The sequence below is a fragment of the Gopherus evgoodei genome, chromosome 1 (genome assembly GCF_007399415.2).
Source record: "Gopherus evgoodei ecotype Sinaloan lineage chromosome 1, rGopEvg1_v1.p, whole genome shotgun sequence".
In the NCBI taxonomy this organism is placed as follows: domain Eukaryota; kingdom Metazoa; phylum Chordata; order Testudines; family Testudinidae; genus Gopherus; species Gopherus evgoodei.
The window spans coordinates 226,070,737-226,098,506 of NC_044322.1; the positions used below are offsets into that span (position 1 = coordinate 226,070,737).

Consider the following 27,770-nt stretch of genomic DNA (forward strand, 5'->3'; position numbering starts at 1 on the left):
GAGCTCCCGCGCCGCTCCGCGCAGCCCAGCCCAGCCCAGCCCAGCGCCCCGTGCAGCCGCGCCATGACTGCGGAGGAGATGAAGGCGGAGGGGGCTCCGGTGGAGGGCGCGGACATCACCCCCAAGAGCGACGGGGGGGTGCTGAAGGTAAGGAGGGGCCGGGGTCGGTGCACGGCGGGGAGGCAGCGCTGGGGCCGCCCGGGCGGGACGCACCTGGCAGCAGCCCGCGCCTTGCCCCCTGCCCGGGCCAGACCTCGGGGCCCGGCCGCCGTGTGAACGCTGCCTCGGCACCGCTTCGCCAGGGGCTGGGCGGTAACCAGGCTACCAGCCCGCCGCGTCCCAGGCTTCCCCAGCTCCCGCGGTTAAATAGTCGCCGCTCTCCTCGCTCAGCCCCCCCCAGCGCGCGGCCACGTGCGTGTCTGCAGCCCGCGGGCTCCGGGGCGCAGCAAGGTGCAGCAGCGGGCTCCGTCTTGCACGGGGCCAGGCACTTGGGGCCGCTGAGCTCCTCTCCTCCGCACGCTCCCAGGACAGTGAGTGCATCAAACGGTTCCAGCGGCAGCAGCCTTGCCTGGAGACCGGGAGGCAGCTGGAGTGACATGTTACAAGTGATAGGGGCCCAGGCGAGCCCGCGAGAGCCAAATGCATCCCGTGGAGACTGCCGGCTACATCTTCAGCCGGTGCAATTGATGTGGTTCCGCAGAAATGCGGGGCGCTCCGCTGATTTACAGCAGTTGAGACTCTGACCCTAAAGGTCCCAGAAGGGGATGCTCCATCTTGATATGAATGGCCGCCCCCCCAGAGGAAGATGGAACACCGCATGCTTGGACCTGTAGTCACCTCCCTGCTTTAAACAAACAAACAAAAAAGGGAGGGGCAGCTGCTATATATCAAATGTGCAGATTAGAAGGCCTGCTGGCAAGCTGCAGATGCAGCCCTCAGCTGAGCCAAGTCTCTGTGCCCTTGCATTAAGAGGCATGGCTTATTGCCAAACTGACTGCAGTGATGCCTCTGATCACTCCACCCAGAATGGCAGAAGTCTGACTTCTCTTACTCTTCAAATTTGCAAACCCTTGTAGCTAGCTTTCTTATTTATTCATTTGTTGGGTATTGCTTCTCCACTTTCTCCACCCAGACTGCAGAGTGGAGCCCTGCACAGAACTTTTTTTTTTTAATCCCACTCACCTGCTCCTCATTGTTTCTTGCATTTTTATCCCACTCCCACCCACAAGAACATTAGATTCCTCAAGTCTCACAGGAGAGAGATTCCCCCATGCTAGTTAACAAAAAAAAACAAAACCCCCCAAAAAAGTCTGTTATAAAAAACTGCAGCTAAATTCCATTTATATTGTGGTAAACTGGTGGGAGGTTTAGTGGTTTCCTGCAAATTACTGCATTCTCTCCCCTCCTCCCCAACCTGCCCACAAGAAAGTACTTTTTATCTGCTCCCACTATTATGGCAGTGGGATGGGGGGAGGGATAGCTCAGTGGTTTGAACATTGGCCTGCTAAACCCAGGGTTGTGAGCTCAGTCCTTTGAGGGGGCCATTTAGGGATCATCAGGGGCAGAAGTCTGCCTGGGAATTGGTCCTGCTTTGAGCAGGGGGTGGGACTAAATGACCTCCTGGGGTCCCTTCCAACCCTGATATTCTGTGATCCCAGTCACACTGCAGAGTCCCTTTCAAAAGTCTGATCTGATGATCATGGTTAGTCTTGTTGAAATGGGAGCATCCTGGTCAGTCAGGGCACCCAAACACTGCACCAATAAAGACTATATGGAATGAAAGACTTTGTCCACCCTCCTTTTGGGCTGGGTGGATTTCCTTGGGTCTGTCCTGTAACCAGGTGTGTTAACATAAGTGTATTTGCACTAAAGGGCATTGCTCTCTTAGCCCCTGCCTATCTATAGTGAAAACTAGTAGACTTTTAGCCTGCTTTCCTGGACCAGAGCTGACATGGATTTCTTTTCTTAAAAACAAAATCCTGGATTACCTAGGGGATCAAGTCTGTCCTTCAAGAAGTGTTCTAGTCATGAAAACAAGGGCAGAATCAGGCCCGTATACAGGTTTTTTTAACGGGGAGGTGGATTCATTCACGTGTCGGGGAAACTGCAGACATTGAATGGCTTATTTGAAGTTTACATAATGTGTATGGGGATGGCTAAAATGCAGCCACTTCATAGTTAGCCGCACAGCTCAGATTGCTGTGTCCTTTCACCCCCCCAGTGCATGATGCCTGTTAAGATTTTGAGATGTGATGGATTTGGATGACTGTTATTTCTCAAACCATAAAATCCTACACTGGGGGTGGGGTTAGGGAAAGAAGGAAGGGTAGGAAAATAGGACTTTGACTTTAACGAGACTGTCAAAGTGTTCTCCTGCCAGGAGGGTGTGGGGTGCTGAGCAGAAGAGTGCTGAGGGATGCTGTATCACCACTTAGGACACTGTTGTGAGCAAAGCACCAAGCCACATACTTTCCCTCTCTGTTCCTGTGAAGGGTGGTTCCAGGTACAGCTGACCACAGGAGCAGCTCTCCGGTACAGGCTATGGACTCAGGCAGTAGCTTGCTGATCCAACCTTTGTGTCTGAGCTCCCATAACACAAGGCCATGGCTCAAAAACATACCTTTTGTCCACACCCCAAGCAGCACGAAGCTTTCCAGGGAGTGAAACAGGACCAGAAGGGAGTGGTGGTGGGGAAAGAACTGAGAGGAAAAGGAGAGATGCAAAGACAGTGAACAGAAGAGTCATGGCATCCATGCCACAACAAGGGGTGAGGGAGACCTGAAGTCCATCCAACAGTTTCCCAGGGATATTTAATTTAGAGAGAGAGAGACAGACACATACAAGGGGCTCTTCTACATCATTAGAATCCATGGAGTTACGGTGGCATGAAACCAGTGTAATGGAGCACCAGGCCCAGGCACTCCTGTAAAGTCACCCCTGACTGTTTCTCCAGGATGCGAGGGAAGTCAGTCCCTACTCGCCCAAATGCAGATACACTCGGTAGGGATCATGGGCTAGCTGGCAAGGTGAACTAGCACAAAGAGCACTGTGGTCTGCCTCTGTTCTTGAGCTACTACAGAATTATAGCATTAAGAGGCTCTAATAATGAGTCAAGAGGCTTTTGTGTATTGACTTAGGAGCAGCAGAATTGAGAGAGATGAAACAATAGGATTTTCTCAGTCTTGGAGACCTGTCCAGATTCTGCACACTGGCAATTTGTATGGCATAACCCCACTGAAATCAGTGAGCTTGATTGACTTGATCTCTCGTACTGCAATCTTTCAGTGGTATAGCTCCCTAGATTTCAGTGTGGTTGCTCCTGTTTCTCAGCAGTGTTAGATTACAGTCAGACCCAATGGCTGTACCTTGGTTACTGGAAGCGGCATCTGGGCTTTTCAATAAATAAAATTAATCTAAAAATGAGAGCATAGGGAGCATAATCATACTATGAATGGAAAAATTGAGATTCTCTTGGAAGGGAAGTGTAAACATTTCATTCAGGTTAGGAAATTGAAAACACTGTCAGTATTGCAGGTGAAACTGGCTATCATCCAAACTGAATGAAGCACAAAAGGTAAACCACACATAAGTGGTCCAAGGTCAGGCACGGCTCTTTTTTATTTAGTGCCCAAGCTGAGACATCTTAAAGGAACTTGACTCTTCAGAGTGGGTGCCCAGCACTTTCTGAGAGTGACTTGACTTCAGGGAGGTCTGATTGGCACCAATAACCACTCCTGACAATTCACTCTGGATTTTTTTTAATTAATTTTCAATAAAAAAATTTTTCTAAAATCTAAAGCAGCAGGTGGCATACAATTGGTGACATCAAGGGCTACTTTGGTAATTTTCCAAGACCCAAAGTCTATGCTTTATTTCCATGTAAAAATACTTATCTAAATCCAAAAATAGAGGCCTACAGTCTTAGCAGTTGGCTTGAATGTCTGTCTTCCTTGACAGATGTCATGAAGTTGTTTGTCTTAGTTCATCAGCAATTTTTTTTTTTTTAAGCAACCCTCAGATTGGGTGGGATGGATGACAGCTATTGGCCATCATGTAGTGGCTGATGAGTTATATTTAGCCTTTGGGCTCCTCTCCCTATATAAATCTATACAAGTAGGGGATTTTTTATTTTTTTTTTTGTTACCACTGGCCCTGGTGGCTTTCCATTATTATAACACTCTGTTTCAATTGCTGATAAGTCTGTCACACTCTGAAACTTTCTGTGCTTGTGCTTTATCTTAGGTGCTACAGTTCAGTCCTCAAGAATGAAGCTGGTAGGAGAGTCATGCAGTGTACTTCTAGGGTTTTTAGGGGGGGGTGAGGGTGTGGTGGTTTTGACAGTTGTAGTCTCCCAGTAGTTTGAAGAAGGAAGTCCAAAATTTGGGTGGAAGATAGTCCTGTCTCGTGTTCCAATGAAAATCTGTCCTGATTTATAAGCTCTCGGGACAGTCTTCATTAGCACATGGGCAGATGAGTTTGCACAACTGTTGGCATTTTGGGTTTTGCCAGGCTGCACTGCACAGGCACCTGTCTCCTCTGAACCTCCTGTAGCTCTCCAGATACAGCTGGAACACAAGCAAAACTGATTCTTCCATTCTTCCCAAATACCCTTTGGCCAAGTTGATGTGCTGGACTAGTTGTAGTTCTGTCTCCTCTACTTGCAGACCTTCCTGGTTCCTGTTACTGGTTAAAGCCTCGTACCTTAGGAGGAAGGCAAGTAATGTTTTCCATGTTACAGATGGGGTAACTGAGGATCAACGAGGTTGCAGGAGGTTACTGCTTGTCGAGCTGGGAATTGAGCCCAAGTGGCAGTGCTTCTTGGAAGGAATATGCCAAATCTGTGTACTTATCCCCAGTTTACAGACAACATATCCATTTTCCCCCCACACACGCACACCTTTACAGAGTGCTGTAAGTCCACAGATGAATGAGTACTATGTAACCTAAGAGCTTTAACTCTGTCCCCAACTAGGTAACACTTGGATTTTGGGAATAGAACCCAAGAGTCCTAACTCCCCATCTAATGTTAGAACATGTCCTCACACAGGAAGAGGCAGGGCTTCTTTCTCATTCACTGCACGTATGTTTTAGTACAAAGTGCTACCTCTGTGGTTAAGACAGCCATAAAGCATATACACAAGGAAACGGAATTAAGGTTTTCTGGATTACCTGAATTTTGGCACTTGCTAATTTTGGGTGACGTCCCTTTAAAGTTTGGGGAATGAAAAGTTAGCTGATGGAGTCTCGCTTTTCCAAAGAGGCATTATGCTGTGAAGCAATTATGTAAGCAACTCTTTGCTAACATATTTAACAGTAGTTTGGTCAATGTTGGGATAAAAATATTTCCATGAGTATGTCAATGATTTCCTCTCAGTAGAGCTGAGAGGAAGTTAAACTCACTCATTCATGAAATTGGGAGAAATTGTGATGACCACCTTTCTCTCCCTGCCAAAATAATCCCGAGTGTTGTGCTAAAACTTTCTCTCCTAAACTTCCCCATTTTGTGATGGGTAAATCCTGTAGTTGGATTTACAGTTGCCATTTTAAAAAAACAAAAACCTCCATGGGAAACCTGATATTTTCACTTGCGTCCTTTCAGACAGTTAGTGCATCTTTAAAGGCTGCAATTTTCAAATTTCTAACTAGTGCCTGTAGTTAGACTCCTAAATCTAGATGGCTAATGTATATTTGGATGCCTGACTCTTAGATTAAAAGCTTCAAAAATGTTCTTCCTCTTTCAGAGCAAAAAGTACACCTACCAACCCAAAATGGTTCAAATGCAAGAATAGCTTATTGTAGCCAGGCAGTATTTTAGGGTGAATAGAACACAATAATAGTAGTAATCTCCGCAGTTTGCATTGTCCAGGAAATCTGTATAGATACAAGGAAGCTGAGAGCTGTTTTCCCTAATTTCTAATCTAAAGAACAAAGTGTTACCTCTTAGGATAGTTTAGGTCTGCCTAATGTTATGTGACTTTGTTATCCAAACTGTATTTTTTTGTATCCAGCTCAATATTACTTATTCAGCATTTCTTTCTCAGGTTATCAAGACAGAAGGAACTGGGACAGAGTCTCCCATGATAGGTGATAAAGTGACTGTCCATTATACAGGATGGCTTCTGGATGGCACGAAGTTTGACTCTAGCCTGGACAGGAAAGACAAGTTCTCATTTGATTTGGGGAAAGGTAATGTCCCATGTTTTGTGTTTAACCATCTGTTTGGCACCATTCAGACTGAAGCCCCATGTATAATGATTGTGGCTCCATTTAATTGTTCCTTAATTGCAAATTTTAAAATTCCTACATAATTGTGCTCCAGGAACAAAATGTTTTTTTAATTATTAGACAACTTTTTGAAAACCTCCGGAATGTGAATGGAGTGTAGTCAATGCAGCAATGCCTGCCTAAGGGGGTTGTCTACATGGGAAGTCATTCCTGATTAATTCTGCCCAATTCGCTCTCTGTATGAATGTTCTTAGTATGGAATAAGAATGCCTTCTTTCAGATCTTCTTAATGCACTTCCAAAACGGATTAAGCTAATTTGGAATAAGGCATTCTTATTCCAGAATAAGATCATCCACATAGGAAGATAATCATGAAAAACGATTCCCCTTTAAATAACATCCTATTGTAATATGAATTAATTTCCTCTTGTAGAGAATCCCTAAGAATGCAGATGGTCTGAAACAATAGCCTAGATAAGTGAACTGTCACATTCATCTCAGTGGGGAATTCACCCTGAACTGTAATGATAACTTAAAATATCCACACTGGCTATTTCACTCCCCTTATCCTGGAAGAAACATCAAGCAAGCCATGCCTATTTTTGATGGTTTGATTTTGAAGCAGATTGCAGTGGGGCAGCTGTCAAACTGTGGAGGTGGAGAATGAAGAAACCAGCTCCTCTGCCCCTACACTTCTAAGTCATCCTTGGCCCAAAGGGAGCAGGAAAGAAAAGCATGCCTCAACTGTCTCCTTGGTGCCAGAAGCCCAGTCACACCTTCCACCATTTCAAAACTTCCAGCTTCTCCCAGACATCTTGTACCTGGCACTTACATTTCGTCAATACAAAAATTTCAGCACAGTTAAAATTAGAGGACAGGGTAAAATTGACTGCCCTAAAATAATTAACACAAGGAATAGTGTACCAACTGGATAAGGGGCAGTGAGTAAGAGGGCTTGGTGTGGCCATGTCATCGGTGGTTCAGGCCTCTGTTTGGTCTCTGGCTTCAGAAGAAACCCTTTTTCCTCCTTTATAATTGTGCGTAACTTTATCTTTTGGGGGGTGGGGGGTTTGGTGGTGTGTGGGAAGAAGGCAAATTCTAGGGATATCTAAAGGAGTTAGTGCCAAGCCGTCCTCAGCAGTAGCAGAGCTTCTTCACCTAGATGTTTGTTTCGTGTTGAAGGGCATCTGGATAACATTTGTGCTGGCCTCTGCCAATTGATAAAGTACAAAGAGAAAAGACCATCATTGTGGATTGTCTGTTTTCAAAATAAGAAAAATCTCACACCCTAAGACCTTCCTCTTCCAAGAGTTTATTTTTATTATTATTTCACAGCACTTGGGAGTGTGCTAGGAACTTCAGACATAGTCCCTGCTTCAGATGGTTTGCACTCTGTTGCTCCCCACCCCGACAATCTTTTGTCTACAATGTAGGGTTCAGCACTGTAGGTCAGATTTTGATTACTTCCACATTTTGACTTGAGTGGAATTAATCCTGATGTATGCAAGATGAGATGAGAGCAGAATCAAGTCTGTAGTTTCTATAAAGTGCCCAATCAATTTTTGGGTGTGTTGTGTAATAGTAATGACCAGTATCTCCTGGCTATTGACTTGTTTGATATATGCCTAGCAGTTATATGACCTGAGTTCTGATTTGTGCAGGTGAGGTGATCAAAGCTTGGGACATTGCTGTGGCAACTATGAAGATTGGGGAAATCTGTCGGATTACCTGCAAACCAGAATATGCCTATGGTTCTGCTGGGAGCCCCCCTAAGATACCTCCCAATGCCACATTGATTTTTGAGGTAAGTAGGGACTGTCATTGACTACACTCTGTGTAAGAAAGATGGTGCATTCTCAGTAGAATGTAAGGAGTGCATCTTAACTCCACCAAGTGACACTTGCTTACTTGTAAATTCCCTTCATTAGCTTGGAAAACTGGGTAGGTCTGTCAGTGGGAATAGAAAGGGATGGTCCTTGCCCTCAGAATCCAGGACCATCTTGTGAACCTGCAAAAAGATCAAAGGGCTGGAGGAGAGAACTGTATGATCTGTTACTATATTAATCTGATCCACACTCTAGATCTGGTAGCAGACATAAGGGAGAATGACATAGGGGTGTAGTAAGGCAGTCAGCAGTCCAAAATAATACATTTAAAAGTGAAATACTCCTTTTATATAAAGAGAGAGGAAGGATGGTCTGGAAGGGCAGAGCATGAGAATTCCAGGGTTCTATTCCCAACTGCCATTGACTTGCTGTGTTACTTAAGGGAACTTAAGTAAAGGGGGTTCTGTAAAATGCGAATAAGGGCTAGTGTACACTAGGAACTTACACTGACACATCTACATCTCTCAGGGATGTGGATCTATACCGACCTAATCCCCAGTGTAGACAGTGCCAGGTGGACAGAAGAATTTTTCCATCAACCTGCCTCTCAGGCAGATGGATTACCTATGCCAACAGGAGAAACCCTCCATCAGCATAGGTAATGTCTAAACTGAAGTGCTGCAAGTTACCCTGGTACTTCCTTATCTCAGAGGCATAATTAATTTTAGTAAAGCAATTTAAAAAAATTGTATGTCTCGTATCTAAGGATCTTAACAATGAAGGAAGAAAACTGGTTAAGATTTGAAGTAGTTGGAAAAATGAAAGTTAAGAACCCACTTCCATTTTGCAGGGTTCAAACCAAACCTACTTTTCACTTTATTGAAACAACTATAAAATTTTCATTTACCCAAAAAAGCCACTAACGGTAACAACGATGGGATAAATGTCTCTTGGAGATAAGATAGGTGAGGTAATATCTTTTATTGGACCACCTTCTGTTGATAGAAGAGACAAATGTTTGAGCTGCACAGTTATTTTTTTCCACAATTTCACACAACTTGAGAGACAGTTTAGGATTTTTAAGTCTAAACCAACTTTGTTCCAGCTCTAGTTAAGATGTCCAGAGTTCATCAGTAGCCTTAAAACTACAAATTGTAGTTCTTCTGCAAGAATGGAATATCTTGCTAATCCTTAAAGTAAGGTAAGCGAGCAGTTGCAATGTGGTCCAGAGTACACTGGTGATCTGCAGAGAACTGGCTAGTCACATAGGCCTGGATCCACAAAGGGACTAGTGGTTAGGATATGGGAGACCCTGGGTCCATTCCACCTACCCCAGTGACTATTTAATTACTGGTTTAAAGTGGAACAGCATCAACAGGAGAGAGACTAAGACCTACATCAGACTATCCCATAGTTCAGTGGTTAGAGCACTCAACTGAGAGATGGGAGACCCCTGTTCAAATATCTTCTTTCCATTAGACAGAGGGTAGAATTGAACTGAGATCTCCCACATCCCAGGTGAGGGCTCTAATCCCAGGGCGTAAAACTATAAGGGAGGGACCACCACCATCTTCTTAGAGTGGGTACTGATCCAGTGAGCATGCTCTGAGCACTCTTAACGCCTCAGGACTCAAAAGTGAGATAGTGTGTGGGCAACACTAATCTTCCCCTGGTTCAAGGATCACAGGAGGGTTTAGGTGGGAGATGGGCATCCAGACATCTCAAGTGAGGCAGCAGTGTGCATGCCCAGAGGCAGGATCTTGACACCGAGGGAACTTTTTCAGTGACACTTAGGTGCTGAGTGAGTTTAGGTACCCACAGGGTTAGGTGGCAGCTGAGCAGTGGTTTTGTGGATTGTAGAGGTGCCTAAGTCCATTTGTGGCTCTTGGCCTTAATGCTGGCACTTTTCCCTTCGTCCTCCTGCTACAGATGTCCAAGGTCTTCATTGCAAGCAGCCTGGAGGCCTGTAAAAGCAGTTGGAAACAGAAGGAGGCAGCTTACCTGCCTCCACGAGGAGCCACTCTTGCATAAGAGGAAGTGGGCGCAGCCTTTAACTGTTAGGCACTAATTCCAGGTCGGCTCCACCAGCCACCAAGACCAGAGGAGTGGCTGGGTGAAGAGGGAATGAAGTAGATGGGCAACATATCTGCAGTGAGGGTGCAGAGTAGAGGAACAGAATGGATAGGAGAGGAACATTAACTCATGTCAAAAGGAACAAAACTTAAGTCGCTAAATCTTGTTCTTTGTATTGTAATCCTTCCTATCATAACTTTTTTTCCATATGAGCAGTTGCTGCAGCTGCCATAAGGGAATTCTGGGTTTGTGACTGGAAGTGTGTGTGTGTACTGGGGATGGCGGGGAGAGGGAGAGAAAGATAGTCACATGGAACAACTTCTTCATGTGTTCTCCATACTTTGGGAAAGCTTTACCCCTGTTGGAAGGCATGTAGCTCCCTGCTTGGTTTGTGGGATGTTCTCAGTTGAACAGGAGAAACTTAGAATTTGAACTGAGATCCTTGCAAGTGTTTAAAAAGAAAAAAAATTACATTTCTGTGGTTCCTTCTGTCAGAGGGAGATGACTTTGTAAAAAATAGTTAACGTTATCCCATCTTACAGGAGGGAGGTGGAGGAGAAGAATACACACCCAAGGTAACAACTTGCCCACTATCATAGCAGTTCTGTGGCAGAGTGGGACTAGAACACAATCTCCTGCTCCCTGTAGACCAGGAATAGGCAAACTACAGCCCGAGGGCTCCATGCGGCCCTTTTGACTTTTTAATCTGGCCCTTGAGCTCCAGCTGGGAAGCAAGGTTGGGGGCTTGACCCACTCCACACATGCTGGGGCTCCATGCAGCTCCTGGAAGCAGTGGCATGTCCCCCCCTCTACCACCTACGTGTGGGGCAGCCAGGGGCTCTGACAGTGCCCCTGCAGCTCCCATTGGCCAGCAACTATGGCCAGTGGGAGCTGCAGGGGCAGCGCCCGTGGACAGGGCAGTGCACAGAGCCACCTGGGTGAGCGTCTGCATAGGAGTCGGAGGGCAGACATGCCACTGCTTCCGGGAGCTGCTTGAGGTAAGCACCACTCGGAGCCTGCACCTCTGACCCCCTCCTGCGCCCCTGCCCCAGCCTTGATTCTCCCCCTTCCTGCCCTTCAAACCCCTCGGTCCCAGCCCAGTGCACCATCCTTCACCCCAGCCCCTCAGTCCCAGCCTCACCTCCAGCCAAAACCCTCACCCCTTTCCCCACCTCAGCTCCCAATTTCATGAGCATTCATGGCCTGCCATATAATTTCCATACCCAAGTGTGGCTCTCCAACCAAAAAGTTTGCCCACCCCTGCTGTAGACAACGCTGCCTCCCTTGTAAAAGCAAATAAATTGCCTTTGTGTTTTTCCCCAATTATTACGTTCATTCATTTATTTAACTGATTCATCGTGAAGAGGCAGGAGTATGGGGCAAAAGGTCTCTGATTCTGACTTAGTCACTCATTCTAGTTTTTCTAGGGGCAAGGAGGTTTTACTTGCCTACTTAACAAGGGTGTCTGAGACTGACTAGTTCAAAGCATCATCTACGTTAGTGTTACTGGCATAGTCTGTCTGTTGGGAGATGGGGGAGTGTGTTGCTGACATAGCTATGCTGGCAAAAAAACAAACAACCTAGTATACATGCACCTATACTGATACTAAAGTGTCTTGTGCTGGTAAAGCTTATTTTGCTCTGTTGAGCCAGCATAAGCTACATCAGCATAAGCAGGAAACTGGGTCTATGCAAGAGGGGTTTGCTGCGTTAACTATACCAACATAGTTTAATGTCAAGTTTTAAGTGTAGACCAGGCCAAAGTTTGTACAGTGAATTCTAAAATGTGAAACACTATAAAAGGATAGTCGTCAGTGTCTTATTTAATGATCCCTTCAGTTCATCGTTAATGTAAAATGGAGGCTGGTCAACACTGCTGAGAATGTAAATAAAATCTAGTGTGACCCCTCGACATGTCTGTCCTTCATTCTCCTGTTAACTTCTGTACACTGAACCACCTGTCTGCATGAAGATATTTCTACTACAGAAGTTTGTAAAACCTTACTGCCAGTGATCAGCATTTGCCCATGTGAGTAGGTCCATTGAAATTAACAGGGGTACGTATGCAATTAACTGTCTTTGTTAATGGGAATAATGGGTTCACAATCTAGATGTAAAATAAAGACCTTGCAATCGTCATTACTCAGGATCTCTCCCTCTAGCTAGTTATGGTTCATTTGTATTAGGTTATTGGGCTATGCATGTATAGGGTGCAATGCACCCTATAATACATCCTTGTGTATGTGCATGCGCACACACAAGCAGAATTATAAAGAGAGCCTGAGAAAAGGAAGGGACCATTTTGGTGAGGACAGCTTCAATGCTGGAGGGCCTAAACCTCCACTGTGACAGCCCTCTAATGCAAGGGTCTGAATTTTCCCAGGGTCAAAGGGACAAATAAGTTTGTTTTTATTTAACCTTACTGTAACTGTACTTGAACATGAGCAGCTGACCAGAAATATACATTGGGGCATTAGAATCAAACCCCCAAAACAAAACACTCTATTTGGCTAGTTGAAGAAGCCACTCCAGTGACTCAGCTAGTAGTGGGTATAGCTCTGTATGTAAGTAGAAAGTGATGGCTAAGTAGAAATCAACTGTTTCTCTGCTAGATCAAGAAGAACTCCTTCTTTAGCCCAAGGCAGAGTCTCTGTATTTCACAAGAATTCAGCTCAGTGACCAGGCAACCAGTTTAGTTATATAGCTGCCAGCTATCATGTGTCTCACATTTTAAATATATGTGAGATGCTGCCTCTATTTGAAATGAGCTCTGTGGGGCATACGTCTATTAACCTCTTTTTGATGTTGGAAAATTTAAAATACAGGTTTATTCCAAAAAAGTATAATGGCCATGTTCACTGTCAGTACAGTATGAATGAGTAGCAATAAGCATGGAGCATCTTTGAAAGCATGAACATGCTCTGAAACACTTCCTCCTTACCTTCATGGCTTGCAAATATGAAAACTCCTCTGGATGCTTTGAAAGAGAACTCCACATGAGATCATCTGTATTTTATATACATACATTTTTACAAACTCAGGCGTTCCACTGCCATTCTGCCAAAGCCCCCAATAACACAAGTATACCTGAATCTCAGCCTTTCCGTTTTCCTAATTGTCCATGCTTTCTTAAGTGGGGATCTGTGTAACGTGTTATGGTTATATAGTTGTGAATAAACAAAAAAAAACCAGTCCTTTGTTTTATAGAAACAGCTGCCTGTTATTGCTTAAAAGAGAAAAGGTCTGTTTCTCCAGAAGGCTGCTCTGCACCCAATGCCCTTTGCTCCTCACTACTTTAAATGATACTTTGAGTCATCCTGCAGCATGAACTAGGTGGCCTTGAATCATCTGTGGTGAAGCTAGAAGGTCAAGCTCCTCAAAGGTATTTAGGTGCTTAACTTCCATTGACATCAGTTAGAGTTAGGTGCCTAAATAACTTTGAGGATCTAGGCCAAGGTCTCTGTGATGTCTGTTTCCAAGCCCAGATTACCCTTCCTAGCAAAGAGAGGTCTTCTGTTTCCCCCTCCTACAAACAGCACCCCTAAAGTGACTACGAAGTAGAAAGGGAGGATGCTATCAGCTGCCTCTGTCAGCACTGGGAAAGTGGTTGTGTGGGGGGCAGGGTCGGAGAGGTGCATATCATCCCTTCCCTCCTTGTGCAGTTTCCTAGCAGAAAATGATTAGTGCCTTGGCCTGAGTTCATTTCTCCAAGCCAGGGATTCCCCCTTCTAAGGCAGGTTCAGGAACCTGTTTTGTAGTGTGAAAATTCCATCGCATACATCCCTTCCTTCCCAGATGTTCCGGGGGGAGGGGGAGAAAGGAGGGGAACAGGCCACAGGTTTCTTACCTAGAAACCATGCTCATCCCTGCACGTTCATAGGAGCATTAGTCCAGAGGCTCTGATTTGTTCAGATGAGGCGACCTCCAACCTTCACAGTAACGTCTCAGGTTTTTGAAGTCTGTCAGATTTCCTGCAAAACAAAATACTCCCATGACTCTGCTAGGAGCCCCCCAAACCACCTCCCAATGCACACATGATCTCCCTCCTCACCTTGAGGACTTTCCTAACAAAAAGTGTTAGAGTTTTGGGCTGAGTTCAATCCTCTAGGCCAGGGAGTCCCCTTTGAAGGGAGAGCCAGGAGAGTCCTTGGCTGGGTGGCTCCATTGGAATGCACTGCTGTGGAGACCACAGGGCCTCTGTACAGATGTGCCTGTGGATTTGTAGGGATGTGCCTGGCTTGGAGCTGTGGCCTGTTCCCCCGATGGAATGTCTGTGGAGGAAGTTTATGATGGAATTCTCTCACATTTCCTCCCTCTTTGCCCTGTCATGCAAGTTTCCCCATGAGAGGGAGGTAGTCTGCCTCAGAGCATTTAACCTGGTTTATATCCCCAAGAGGGACTGAGGGTATGGCTACATTTGGAATTTCAAAGCGCTGCCGCGGCAGCGCTTTGAAGTGTGGGTGTAGTCAGAGCGGCAGCGCTGGGAGAGAGCTCTCCCAGCGCTGCATGTAAACCACATCCCTTACGGGTGTAGCGTGCAGCGCTGGGAGCCGCGCTCCCAGCGCTACTGCCCTGATTACACTGACGCTTTACAGCGCTGTATCTTGCAGCGCTCGGGGGTGTTTTTTCACACCCCAGTTGCAGCGCTGTAAAGTGTGAGTGTAGCCAAGGCCTGTGATAAGAATACCAGTTACATCAAGATGAGTTTACATTCCTCCCCTGTCCCATTGAAAAATGCTGCATTGTTCTGATCTAATAGCTCAAAAAATAAGATTGGCCCGCTGCCTTGTTGTATACCTTGAGGCCCAGGAGCCAACGGTACCCTGCATCCTCTCCAGGCACTGTGGGGATACAAGACCTTTCTGCCTAAAGTGGGTTTTTTTGCGGTTTATTCATGCAAAAAGAGAAGTAACATTAAAGCTCTAGTGAGAAAATCATTATAATCATTTTAAGTGGCTCAGCTTGATTCTAACCCAGCAAATACACTACAGCTTTTATGCCTGGTGAGAAATGTGTTTTGATCTTCCAAATGCTTGTGCTGAGCAGACTGGGAGGAGCTTTTCTGTAAAGAAATAAGTTCCAGTAATATGATGCAAATGACTTTCCTGAGAACCTTAGGAGAAAAATTCCAAAAAGCGAGTGCTTCTCTTCTGAACTGAAGTCTGTTTTTCACTAACCTCAACCTGCTCCTTCCTGTCCTCTGCCTCCTGCTTCCCCCTGCTGCTATTATGCCTCACTCTTAACACGAGTGCTCTAGTACTGAGTGTTTAAGCAGTGAGTTCGGGCCTCCAGCCTTTCTTTTCCCAATAGGAGTCCATCCACCCATCTGCCTACCCCTTCCCTGCCCTATATCCAGATGAGCAATGAAAGAAGGAACCATCCCCCAGACATAGAGCTCCCTATTCCTTGCCTTCTGCACCTGATCCCGATTTAGCTGAAGTCAGTTAAGGAATCGATAAGGCACTTAACCAAAGTAAGTGTGTCCATGGCACAGGGTTGCACTGATTTACTAAATCAGTTTCTAAACCCATTTAACTAAGCCAGTGTAATTTTTCTTTTTATGAAATAAAGGCCCCAGAATGTAAATTTCCCTTTATTACCACATGCACATTAGCCAGTTAATTGTGGGGTTGGAATGATGTTACAAAGTGAGAATCTGCTAGCCACAAGAAGCCCCATTCTGCAGGAGAGGGGAGCAGGCCCTCAGCTGGTTATAACTCTGTGTTTCGTTGACCTGGGCAGGTCCACTGTGCTCCTGGTAGGCTGTTCTAATTTACACCAGCTGGTCACAGTCCTCAAGGGACCATCTGCGGGCTGAGAATTTCTAGAGAACAGCAGTGCTCCAGCCAGGACCCCATCCTCTCTACACCTGGGACAAGTGTGAGGGAGGGTATAGAACAGGGGTTCTCAGACTTTTGTACTGGTGACCCCTTTCACACCGCAAGTCTCTTTGAGTGCGACCCTCCCTCCCCCCAACATTAGAAACACTTTTTTATATATTTAACACTATTATTAATGCTCGAGGCCAAACGGGGTTTGGAGTGGAGGATGACAGCTTGTTACCCCCATGTAATAACCTTTTGACCCCCTGAGGGGTCCCGACCCCCAGTTTGACAACTCCTGGTATAGAACCAGCTTTATGCCCATTGAGAGCTTCCCTCCCCAAACAAGGAGCTTCTCAGCTGGCCAGATAAAGCTACTAGCCAACCCTGTATTGCCAGTCGAGCAGTGCTATAGTCCTGGATTGTGGGGAGACTCTGACCCAGGAAATCTTTCCAACAGTTGTTAGACACACCCAAAGGATTAAAGCCAGTTATGGCTTGGGATTAAAGCTAGTTCTGAAAATCCAAACCAAATGCGCAGTTATTGTGGAACTATTCCCTCTTCTGTAGGGAGGGGCAAATCCCTTCCTAAAGTGTCTCAGTCAGAAAGTCCTGGCTCCCCTGCAGTGATATTACATGCCATTGAAAAAAGAGGGAGAAGCCTAGTGCATTCTGGAAGAGGGTTAGTGAGAAACAGAAATGAAAGTGCCTTCTCATGACTGGCTTTGTGCACAGTAGGCTCAGGAGTGTGCAGTTGGAGATTGAGCAGCTGTCTCCTCACCCTGCCAGCATTTGGCACTGGTCACAGGCTGGACTCTTTTCTCATTTTCCCCTCCTTCTGCCAGATTCAATATGTGTTTAAAAGTAAAACAGAGAGGACTAGGACAGAGTGTGAAAAAGATAGATATATGCTAGCATAGGGTTTCAAATTCTTTTTGAAACCTGGGACAAAGACTTGACACCAGCAAAGTGTTGTGGAATAAATTGGCTTGTCCTGCTCTGGTCTTTCTCCCACTTTTCTGTGGTCAGAGTGTTAATCTGGGATCAGGAGCCCAAACAAGTTGAGAAAGAATTAACTGGAATCAAAGGCTGATCATAGCTCAAAATTATCCCTTAAAAGAAAGTCCCAAGAGAAAAGTGTCATCAAATTGTGCAAGTAGAATAAGTTGTTTACAAGTGTCAACACCTTTCCAGATCCAGACATTCTGGTCCATTCTGTGAGCCTCCACCACAGTGACCTTGGGCAAATTTGTTTAAAACAGGGTGCGTTAGTCTAAACAAGGCTGATTATAACAACCGTGTTGCTCATTTATACTCTTTGTTTTTATCATCAGTCTCACTATAGCATGTTTATTGGTCAAAACAACCTCTTGTTACCATTGTTATAACATAAGACTTGCCATAGGTGATCAGCTTGCTGGTCCATCCTGTTTCCAACAGTGACCCAAGCCAGATACCTCAGGGGAAGAAATATCAATTCTTTAAATCTGGAACTAGACTCTCATGCCACACTATCATTGAGAACACAGGATCGTGTTCCAGCCGGGTCAATTTCCAATTGTAATGGGCAGTTTGCGTTTCCCTTTCAGCAGCCTACACACTCAGAGTCAGTTTGGCTTCACCCTCCTCAGTACACCTGAAATGTAGCGTTTCCCAACCTGGCCCCCTTCGCTTCAGGGTGGGCAAGACTAGAGAAGAACATGGATGGAAATAAAATGAGAGCAGCAAGTGTGCTAGGGCCCAAGAGAAGGATACTATGGTGGATGGGGGATCCTCAGTCACCAGTCCATCACAAGGGGAGAAAGAGGGCAAATTAATATAGGTTGGGAATCACTGAGTTCAGTTGAGATAAAACTGGGCTGAGCCTCAGCTCTGTCTAGACGCCCTGAAGAGCTCCTCCTGGGTTTCCTTTGATCCCATGGGACCAGCCCCTTGGAATCTGTCTCGACTGGGGCTCCAGTCCAGTGCCTATTGAAGTCAATAGGAGTTTGTCCATTGATGTCAGTGAGAGCAGGGTCATGCTGCAAGTGAGCAGCTTGCTTCAGCTCACATAGCTGCACTTGATGTTTCTGCGTGTTCCCTCTCACTCCCTCCTCTCTCTGCCCATCTTTTCTATTTCCACCTCTTCTTTTTGGCTTGTGTCCAGCCCTGACCCACTTAACATTTCTGTTCCATCCAGATTCCTATCTGAGAGCAGGTCCTGGCCATGCCTGCTCACAGTGCACTGAGTTCCAGCTCAGCACCAAAGCGGCAACCATGAGCAAGTCCATCAGGCTTTAAAATGCTGGTCTTTAATGTTACCTCTGCTATGCTGCCTGTGTTCCAAGGGGTATTCGGTGTAAATGCTCACCCCTTGCTCCTCCCACACAAACGCACACTGCTTTTAATCAGCCTGTGGAAGGACAAGGGCTGGATCTCGCCCAAAGTGTCATCCTGACTTCACCCAGCATCGTTGTTGGCAGTTAAACAGTACTTGGAAGGCAGGTCTGTGGAATCACAAAGCTTGTTAATGGTCCAAGCCATTCAGGCTTTTGTATCCTTTGGGGGCTTCCAGCCACTAGAGGGCTAGATGTAATCACAGACACCTGAGCTGCTCTGTCTCCAACCTGCAGAAGGGCAGTTGCACTCTGCATAGGGAAGTAGCCCCAGCCTTGGTTGTCTGATGCCTGAAACATACAGTCCTTTATGGCAGCAGGATTTTCAAAGGCCTCTCTGCTGCTGCTGCTTTTCCTCTCATGATGGGGGACTGAACTACATAAGACTGCTGCATTGACACCACAGGAATTAATGTAAGGCTGTCCTTTTCTCTGCAGATAGAGCTGTTTGAGTTTAAGGGAGAGGATCTCACGGAGGATGAAGATGGCGGAATAATCCGAAGAATCCGTACGAAGGGCGAAGGCTACTCCAAGCCCAATGAGGGAGCCCTTGTAGAGCGTAAGTCTGTTTCGGGGGCAAATGCAGGAATATTAAAGGAAGTTGCCTTGTGAGCGGGTAGCAGGGAGGGATGGCTGGCCACTAGGTAGCAAAGGAGCCATACCAAAACCACCTTTCATTCTACTGCTGGACAGCTTTTATCCTTCTACCAGAAACCTGACTTGGGGACTCAGGAGGCATTGTAGAGCTGCTGAGGTGCCTACCCTCCTTGACAAGAAGAGCCAGACATTTTTCAGGAAGATAGAGAGCAAGGGGAAGGTTCTGACATTTGTTCAGTGTTGCACAAAGAAGACAACCCAGATGTCAAGTGAAAGGGTTTATTGGGTTTAGCACCAGATGTTACATTTGCTGCCCAGACAGTCTTTTTAAGGGAAAGAAGTTGCTTTTTACAAGGAAGCTTGGCATTCCCCTGGCTCCCTTTGCTAGCTTCTCTCTCGCTGCTCTAGATACCCTCTAACCTGCCTGTGGGATTTTTTTGTATCTCAGTCCAGCTAGAAGGTCGACATGGAGATCGAGTGTTTGATAAGCGGGAGCTGCGGTTTGAGATTGGAGAAGGAGAAAATTATGACCTTCCTCCTGGCTTGGAACAAGCAATTCAGAAAATGGAGAAGTCAGAGGAGTCTGTGGTGTATCTCAAACCCAGGTAAACATCAGCTAAACTCTAGTGGTTTCACTAGACTGTGACCCTGGCCCAAGGTGGCCCCAGTCCTTCTGTCTTTTGATTATTCTGGGTGTGTTTGCAGCTCGGAGGAGTGGGTGTGTTTTTTAATTAGTGTAGTTCTGTCCCCTCATCCCCCAAAATACCCTGGTCAAAATTTGGATGGCCCCAGAAACCTGATATCTGGGAAGTATCTAGCCAGCTAAGACTCCAGTTGAAGAAGCAGCCAAACTGGAATGCGTGTGGTCATGAGCTGTATTCCCCACTGTTAGGGTGGAAGAGTAGCACTGACTATAGAGTTCATGTAGGAACATAGGGATTGCTCTACCAGAACAGAGCGATAGTCTAGCTAATGCAGCTTCAGAGGCTAGGGAGGGGTGTAAAAAATGTATGCTGCTCCTAACTATTCAGCACAAAACCGTGGTGGTCAGTCCCTTCCTGCCCCCCCAAGAGTGATTATGCTCTGAAGCACTTGGATTCACAGCCATTGTCATTTTCATCCCAGCCCGTGGGACTTCACATGCTGTTCCTATTTGTATAAATGTGCATGCCCTTTATTGACTCTTAATAAGCTACCTCAGTAATACTCAGTGTACAGTGATGCATGTGAATGAGCTGGGAGTAGAGGATGGACATTCTTGAGATCAGCCTTTTGGCCAGTCTGATGTGAGAAAACAGCCAGCTCACAGATGCTGAGGTTAGGAGAGAGGCTGTTATAAAATCCCTTCGCTGATAGAACAGCTATGAACATTTTGAGAGGCCTTTGGGGAGAAGAAAGAATCTCTCCGCTTTCTCTGAAACAAGACCAGTTTCTGTCCAAACCCTGCATCCACCAGGGGACCTGTTTCAAAGATACATGTTTTTGAGTGAACTGAGAATGGCTCGGCCTGGGGTATGGAGAGCCAGATACGGCAACTTTTTTGATGGTCCTGCATGAAAGTAGCAGTTCCCCTTTCTAAGGAAATAAGACAGATTCTGTGGAAAGGGGGAGATGCAGGCTCCATAGCAGGGTTGCAAGCAAGAGAAAAGTTTTGTCCTCATAGTTTCCAGCAAACGCTAGCTTGGTTTAGGTTTTGAAATATTTTAAACTGACTCTAGTGGTAGTGAACAATGCAGGTTAAACGCAGTTGGGACCAGAGTCCTCTGTTTATTCTCAGAATGGGTAGAGCACAGGCAGCAGCTAGACATGCTCCCCCACCCCAACATGCTGGCATCTGAGCTTGAGGGACTACCTTCAGGTGGGAGGAGGTAGTTCAGTGTCCAAGCTCATTAAATGCTTGGCCTCACAACAAGGGAGGCATCTAGTGCCAGTTACCAATAATTTTATGATGTGGTCACATCCACTAGGAACTGAACTGAGACCAGCAAACTCATTTCATATAGGCCGCCTAACAGCCATGAGATGGTAATAACTTTGGGTGACTGCTGACCCAAAATCAATACAAACTGGTAACCTAGAGATGAAAAACTTTGCATTCCAATCCCATGCAGTCACCCTGGCCCCACCCCTGCTGTTTTTAGGCAAAAACTGCTCATGCCTTTGTGTCTTTGGTAACACTCAGCAGAATGTGAATTTGATGCATCTATATAGGCATGTTCTCTTCACTCCTGCTTCCCTAACAGAACAGGTCTAGCTGGATTCTTTAGAAGCCACTTATTTCTGTTACAGCTATGGTTTTGGGAGTGCTGGGAAGGAGAAGTTTCAGATCCCTCCAAACGCAGATCTGCAATATGAAGTGAAACTCAAAAGCTTTGAAAAGGTAGGGATAAAGGGATGAAGTCTTGTTGGGATGGGGAGAGAGGTGTGTGTGGATACAGCCTTTGCCTGAGAGAGCAGGAGGAAGAGGTGAACCTTGATCAGCTGAGGATGGGAAAAACAATAAACCTATGGAAGGTGAAGTGGAATCGGAATCCTTGGCCAAAATCCCCTGTATTCTCAAGTATCAGAGGGGTAACTGTGTTAGTCTGGATCTGTAAAAGCAAAGAGTCCTGTGGCACCTTATAGACTAACAGACATATTGGAGCATGAGCTTTCGTGGGTGGCATGTCACCAACGAAAGCTCATGCTCCAATATGTCTGTTAGTCTATAAGGTGTCACAAGACTCTGTGTTGCCTGTATTCTCAGTGGACCCACATCTGCTTTGAGCAGCATCTCTCCTGCTGTAATCCAGTTCCCTCATGCTCAGTGGCAGTACCTCCACCCATTCTTCCATGCCTTCCTTCCTCTCCTTACTCCATAAAAAGATGCAGCACATACCGATTGATTTCTGTAACGCTGCCTGCAGTGACTCAACAGCCTGAGTACCAACCTCAGGACAGACTGTTAGGAAGCAGGGCACAAACCCCACACTGCTTGTGAGTTTTATACTTAGATTTCCCCAACCAGTTATCAAGTGTAAGCTCCTCAAGCACTATAACAGCCTAATCATGGAGTCACAGACAGTCACCTTGGGTACTCCGATCTATTTTGCCACCCTAGTGAGCGTACTTTTGTGATAGATCGTCCCTTACATCAAGAATCACAGCAATATTCAGGTCACTCCCAGTCCCAAAGGACCAGCACTTTACCCCAGATCAATTGCACCTTAGATCTCACACCAAAGACAATACCTGTAACCAATTCTATAATAAACTATCTAAAGATTTATTAAGTAGGAAGAGGAAACAGGAGTTATTTACAAGGTTAAAGCAGGTAAACAGATACACAAATGAGTTAAAATCTTAAATTTTGAAAAGTAATAGAAGTTTCTATAATAAGCAAGCTCTACAGACCTTTAGAGCTAACCCAGGTTAAGCACTGGGGATCTCTCACTTATGCTTAGTAAACCTTGCCCCCCACAGATCAAGCAGCACAGATTTCCTTCTGTTTGGTGTGATTCCCCTTATCCCTTGTGCTCTTAGGTGCACGCTCAGCATCTTCACAGGGGAGAGGGGGTGAGGAGGCAAAATAACAAACATCTGTTATCTTCTTTATTATCCCACAATAGTATGTCTGGTGTCAATGGACTTTTCCTGTTGGGTAGGATGCAACGCCTTCCGTTGCAGATCAAACTTTACACGAGTTAATGTCTTTCTCTTGTCTGGTGATTTACACAGTCCCAGAGGCTCTCAATACAAGTGTTCAAATATTATCTTACTGTATGCGATACAGAGGTTTTAAGTGAGATTAACACCTGCAACAACTCTTTAGCATTCATTCAGTAAAGTGTAAACACTAAACACATTCTTACAACTCTCATACCTGTTTTAACAATACTAACACACAGTTGAGTCAAACTGATTCCAGCTCTGCATTTGTCAGTGTTGAGTTGAGACATGGAACCTTGGCATGAGCTGGCACCTGGTCTGCCAGCGTCACGGTCTCTTCCAAAATTAGATGACTGACTGAACTGTTTCTGTCTGGACAGGCTAAGGAATCTTGGGAGATGAATACAGAAGAGAAGCTGGAACAAAGCTCCATTGTGAAGGAGAGAGGCACTCAGTACTTCAAGGTAAGTTACAGTCCTCCCTGCGTGTGGTCAGCATTGCGCAGTCCCTGCTATAGGCCAGTATTGGTGCTGGGGCAGACCCTGTTGCAGGGCTGTCTCACGCATTGATGGCATGTTGCATGCAATATGCTGCTGAAGATAGAGGTATTATTTTAGTGTTTTCTTTGGTGCTGGAGGATGGACATTGGAGGTTTTTTTTGTCCTGTTAGTGAGTTCTCCGTGGTATCCATTCTGCACTTTCCCTGGGGACAAAGAGCTGGAGGTTGAGTCTTGCAAGTTGTACCCGCTTGGTATTTTCCTCCGTTATATGTCTGGGGTTAGTGACCCTTGGGCTTTTGCAGCTCTATAGGGAGTTCTCCACTGTGCAGGAACAATGTGGCAAAGCTGCAATGCTTGAATTTGCTGCCATGAAACAGTGCTACGCATGGGCAAGATTCTGCCCACCGATGGGGGCCTGAAGAGGCCATGTTACAGTTGGGGACCTTCGGAGGAGCTTTAGCTGTTATGGCTGCTTTCTTGTTGAGGGCTGCCATGGCACACATGCCAGAGTGGTAGCTACATTACCCTTAGAGAGTACAGCATGCTCCCCACTCTGCATCTAACCAGTTATGACAGCTCGTGCAGTGTGAGGACAGTGGTATCCTGCCTTTCCCCGCTCTGTTTGAGACATCAGGCACTCGTGGGGGACTGTGCTCCCCAGTGGGATTCGGACCTGTTCCTGGGCTTTTTGCGCAACCACTCAGAAGCCAGGACCGCCCAGAGGGGGCCGCAATTTGCCCTGGACCCCTCAGGGGCCCCCATGAGAGTTTTTCGGGACATACATACATAGTATGGGCCCCTGGAGCTTCTTCCGCTCTGGGTCTTCAGTGGGGGGGTCCTTCCACTCCGGGACCCACCACCGAAGTGCCCCGAAGACCCACGGCGGGGGGTCCTTCCGCCCCGGGACCCGTCACCGAAGTGCCGGGGCTTCGGCTGCGGGGGTCCCCTGCCATGGGTCTTCAGGGCACTTGGGTGACGGGTCCTGGAGTGGAAGGACCCCCTGCCGCCAGATTGCCACCGAAGACCCCAGGCCTCCTGAATCCTCTGGGCGGCCCTGCCAGAAGTGTGTTAATAGCTGGCCCTTATATTGATTTTTATCTTCACGTACAGCACTTGTGTGGAGTTTGGGCACAGAAAATGTTCTCTATTCACCTTAAGGTGGCTGTTCCTGGGTTGAAAAACGGAGTAGACAGTGTTGTGAAGAGGCAGGTGGAGCTGGACTAACTCCAACTTTATTGACTACAGGAAGGGAAGTACAAACAGGCAATATTACAATATAAGAAGATTGTGTCCTGGCTGGAGCACGAAACAGGCTTCTCTGAAGAGGATGATGCAAAGGCCAAGAGCCTGAGGCTTGCTGCCCTCCTTAACCTGGCCATGTGCCATCTCAAGCTGAAGGAGTACTCCCTGGCCTTGGAAAACTGCAGCAAGGTAACAAGGCTTTATACATCCTGGTGAGCAAAGTGGGCAGAGGAGCTGGATCTTGCTGTAACTAGCTAGGCAACACAAATCACTGTGGTGGGTTTGTGCCTCTCTCTTTCCCTGCATCCACCCCAGGGAATGGTCAATATATCAAATTCCTCAGTGGAAATGATTATTCTTTTCCGTCTTCATTCTCTGTGGGAGATTTTTTAATAGCTTTTTGTCTGAGAATCTCTAGGCACGTTAGAAAGGAAGGTGAGCTTCACTTTACAAATAGGGAAACTGAGGCACAGAGCAGTTAGATGACTTGCCCAAGGTCACGCAGGAAGTCAGTGCCCCAATCAGGACTAGACCCCACATCTCCTGACTCCTTGTCAGATGCCCTAGCTGCCACACCACACTGCCTCCCTTTCTCTTACCAAGGCCAGAATTCCTGGAGCATTTACCCTGTAAAATAAGCAAGCTCATCCCGTAAGTGTCTCCTGCTGATTGTCTGGCTGTGTTTCCTGAAACCAAACTCCAGCCTGCTGCTCCCTTCCTATCCAGGCGCTTGAGTTGGACAGCAGCAACGAGAAAGGCCTTTTCCGGCGTGGCGAGGCTCATCTAGCTGTCAATGACTTTGAATTGGCCCGGGCAGATTTCCAGAAGGTGCTTCAACTTTACCCCAGCAACAAAGCAGCTAAAGTGCAGCTACTAGCCTGTCAGCAAAAGATCCGGGAGCAGCACGAGAGAGAGAAGAAGATGTATGCCAACATGTTCCAGAGGCTTGCAGACAAGGACTCCAAAGTAAGTGGTAGCAAAATCCTGGGAGAACTGAATGGGTACATGTGGGAAAAGAGGCAACAGGGATTGGGGCATTCTGCTTGCCATCTTCAGCATTGCCAGTGGTACAAAGGGAGGACTCCCTAGCATTGCATCTGTGGAGAATGGAAGCAGCCATCTGGTACCAGGTTTGGCCGCATTGTCAGAGCCAAGCAGCACAGAGAGTTGTGTAGATTGGAAATGTTCTTTTACAAATCCTCATCATTCAGAGCCAAAGTGGAGTCAGAAGCATGAGCATATTGTTGCTCCCTGCATGAACCTGGCCTTATTTAGGAAGAACTGCAAGAAACACCTCTTTGCCTAGGCGTCCCTAACTGCTCCTGGTTTCCTAGCTAACTGATAAAACTTGAGGGAAGCAGGGTGCACGGTCTCCCCTACTGAGATCCTGAGTCTCAGCTGAACCCCTTAGGGAGCCCAGATATCCTGCTGATGAGCACCAAATTAATCTCTGTTATAGTGATAAGATGCTAGAGTGGGGAAGGGGTGAACGTTTTGCTCAGTTTTTTCAATGTCTCCCATGCAGCCAGAAGCTGATACCCTCCAGACCAGTGGCAGCTGCAAAGATGACACGGACATGAAAGAAGACAAACAGAACGGAGTCGAAGATAAATCACAAGTTGATGCAGAAGCATAAAACCATACCCAATTCCATTAGTTTTGTAAACTGAAGAATTTCCAGTGAATTAGACCTTTATTTTTCTATCTGGTTGGATGGTGGCTTCAGGGGAGCAGAGGCTGGGGCCACGACACCGCAGCCATTTATAGCTTCGTGTGTATGTCTGTGTAGGAAACTTGGTGGCGGCCCAGATCTGATGTAATCCTAGGGACTTTATTTATTCATTCTAGCTTTCTGTTGTTGTCAGGAGGTCTGTCAGGATTCCTTCTGCTCAGTTTTATTTCACTCTGCCATTGGTGTGTCTCTTTTTTTGTGGTCCCAGTTCATTCTAATCCCAGTCCTGCTTCCTAAACCTATTTCCTTGATTTTTTCTTTTAAAGCAATCTGCCTTTCCTGAGAGTCCTCACCTGAGAGACTTATGAACAAATCACTGCACCGCATTTTCCACCTCCACCTTGCTCTTTGCTGTTGCCTCTGTTAAAGCAGAGACCCCCTCCCATGAGTAAGTGTTGTAACCTTGCTTGTATGCCTGTTCTTTGCACGTTGCTGAAGGTGAAGACTGTGAAGTCAGAGCTTGAGCAATAAAGCAGAAAAACTCCCAGAGGTCGAATTTGTGTTTTTAAGCAGGATATGCACAGCTCTACAAAAGAACTTGATTCTCCAAGCATCCCCGGACTATGCCAAGCCTTCCCAGTCATGCAGCGGCATCTTAGCCATGGTAGTTCTAATGAATGCCTGTATTATACAATGTTCACTACATTCACTATTATACAAGATTTGCTCCCTCCATCCACTAACTGCAAGGGGAAAAAATGAATTTCTCACTGCTCCTAGAAAAACTGGGAGTCCGGTTTGAAATCGGTGCCGTCAGCTTCTGCACATGGCATCTCTATTCATGAGAGCATTGTCAACAGACTCAGTTTCTGAAGTGCCTAGCTGGGCCTGCAAAAATACCCTTTGCTGATGCATCAGTTTTAAAGGGACAGCAGCAGTGGTTAAAGTTAGACCATTAGACATATGCAGGATTTTTAAATCTTAAGCATAAGCTATTGAGAAGAAAGTAGCGAAATGACTCCTGTTAACTGCTCTGCAGGGAAGCCGTTATGTGTTGTACCCCCCCCTCCCAACTGTGAAGTGTGCTTCCTGGCTGCAGGCATGGAATGTAGCACGGTTCTAAATTTATGTCTTGGTTGTCCTGCTACCTGGATTGAAACCAAGGGGAAGCACTTTTCCTTTTGTAGCTACACAGTAGGCGGAGAGGAGTAGGTGGGTTCACCCTGAGGGCAGAGTTCTTGGATATCTTAAGTGGAATGTCCACTTAGGCAGGACAGAATATTGGAGCAGACATCCTTCATTTAGATACAGGATGGAGATCTTTGTCTTGAGGGGAGAATGTAGGTAGAAATGCCCCTTTGTCCTTCCATTGGAGAAAGGGAGCAGGGGGTTGTATAATGAGGTGGAGAAAGAAACAGCCTAGAATGAATTTCGAGGAAAGGAAAAAAATCTCACACTCAGCTGAACCAATATGTACATTATGACTTTCATTGAAATGCATGTACAGTGGAACATCAGAGTTACGAACACTTCGGGAATAGAGGATGTTTGTAACTGAAATGTTCATAACTCTGAACAAAATGTTCTTTCAAAAGTTTACAACTGAATATTGACAGCTTTGAAACTTTACTATGCAGAAGAATGCTGCTTTAACCATCTTAATTTAAATGAAACAAGCACAGAAATAGTTTCTTTACCTTGTCAAAAAAAATTTAAAACTTTTCCTTTATTTTTTTAGTAGTTTACATTTAACACAGTACTGTACAGTATTTATTTATTTTGGTCTCTGC

The 27,770-nt window shown here is 46.1% G+C and overlaps 1 protein-coding gene across 1 annotated transcript; it reads left to right on the forward strand.

Annotated features, from left to right (window-relative positions):
• FKBP4 (FKBP prolyl isomerase 4) lies at positions 1 to 26,529 on the forward strand. Its single transcript, XM_030538360.1, has 10 exons — positions 1 to 147; positions 6,042 to 6,186; positions 7,887 to 8,029; positions 18,760 to 18,880; positions 19,367 to 19,523; positions 21,208 to 21,298; positions 22,947 to 23,030; positions 24,312 to 24,497; positions 25,035 to 25,274; positions 25,834 to 26,529. Exons 1-10 carry the CDS (start codon positions 64 to 66, stop codon positions 25,942 to 25,944), a joined length of 1,362 nt encoding a protein of 453 aa, XP_030394220.1. The 5' UTR covers positions 1 to 63; the 3' UTR covers positions 25,945 to 26,529.
• The last annotated feature ends 1,241 nt before the right edge of the window (positions 26,530 to 27,770 follow it).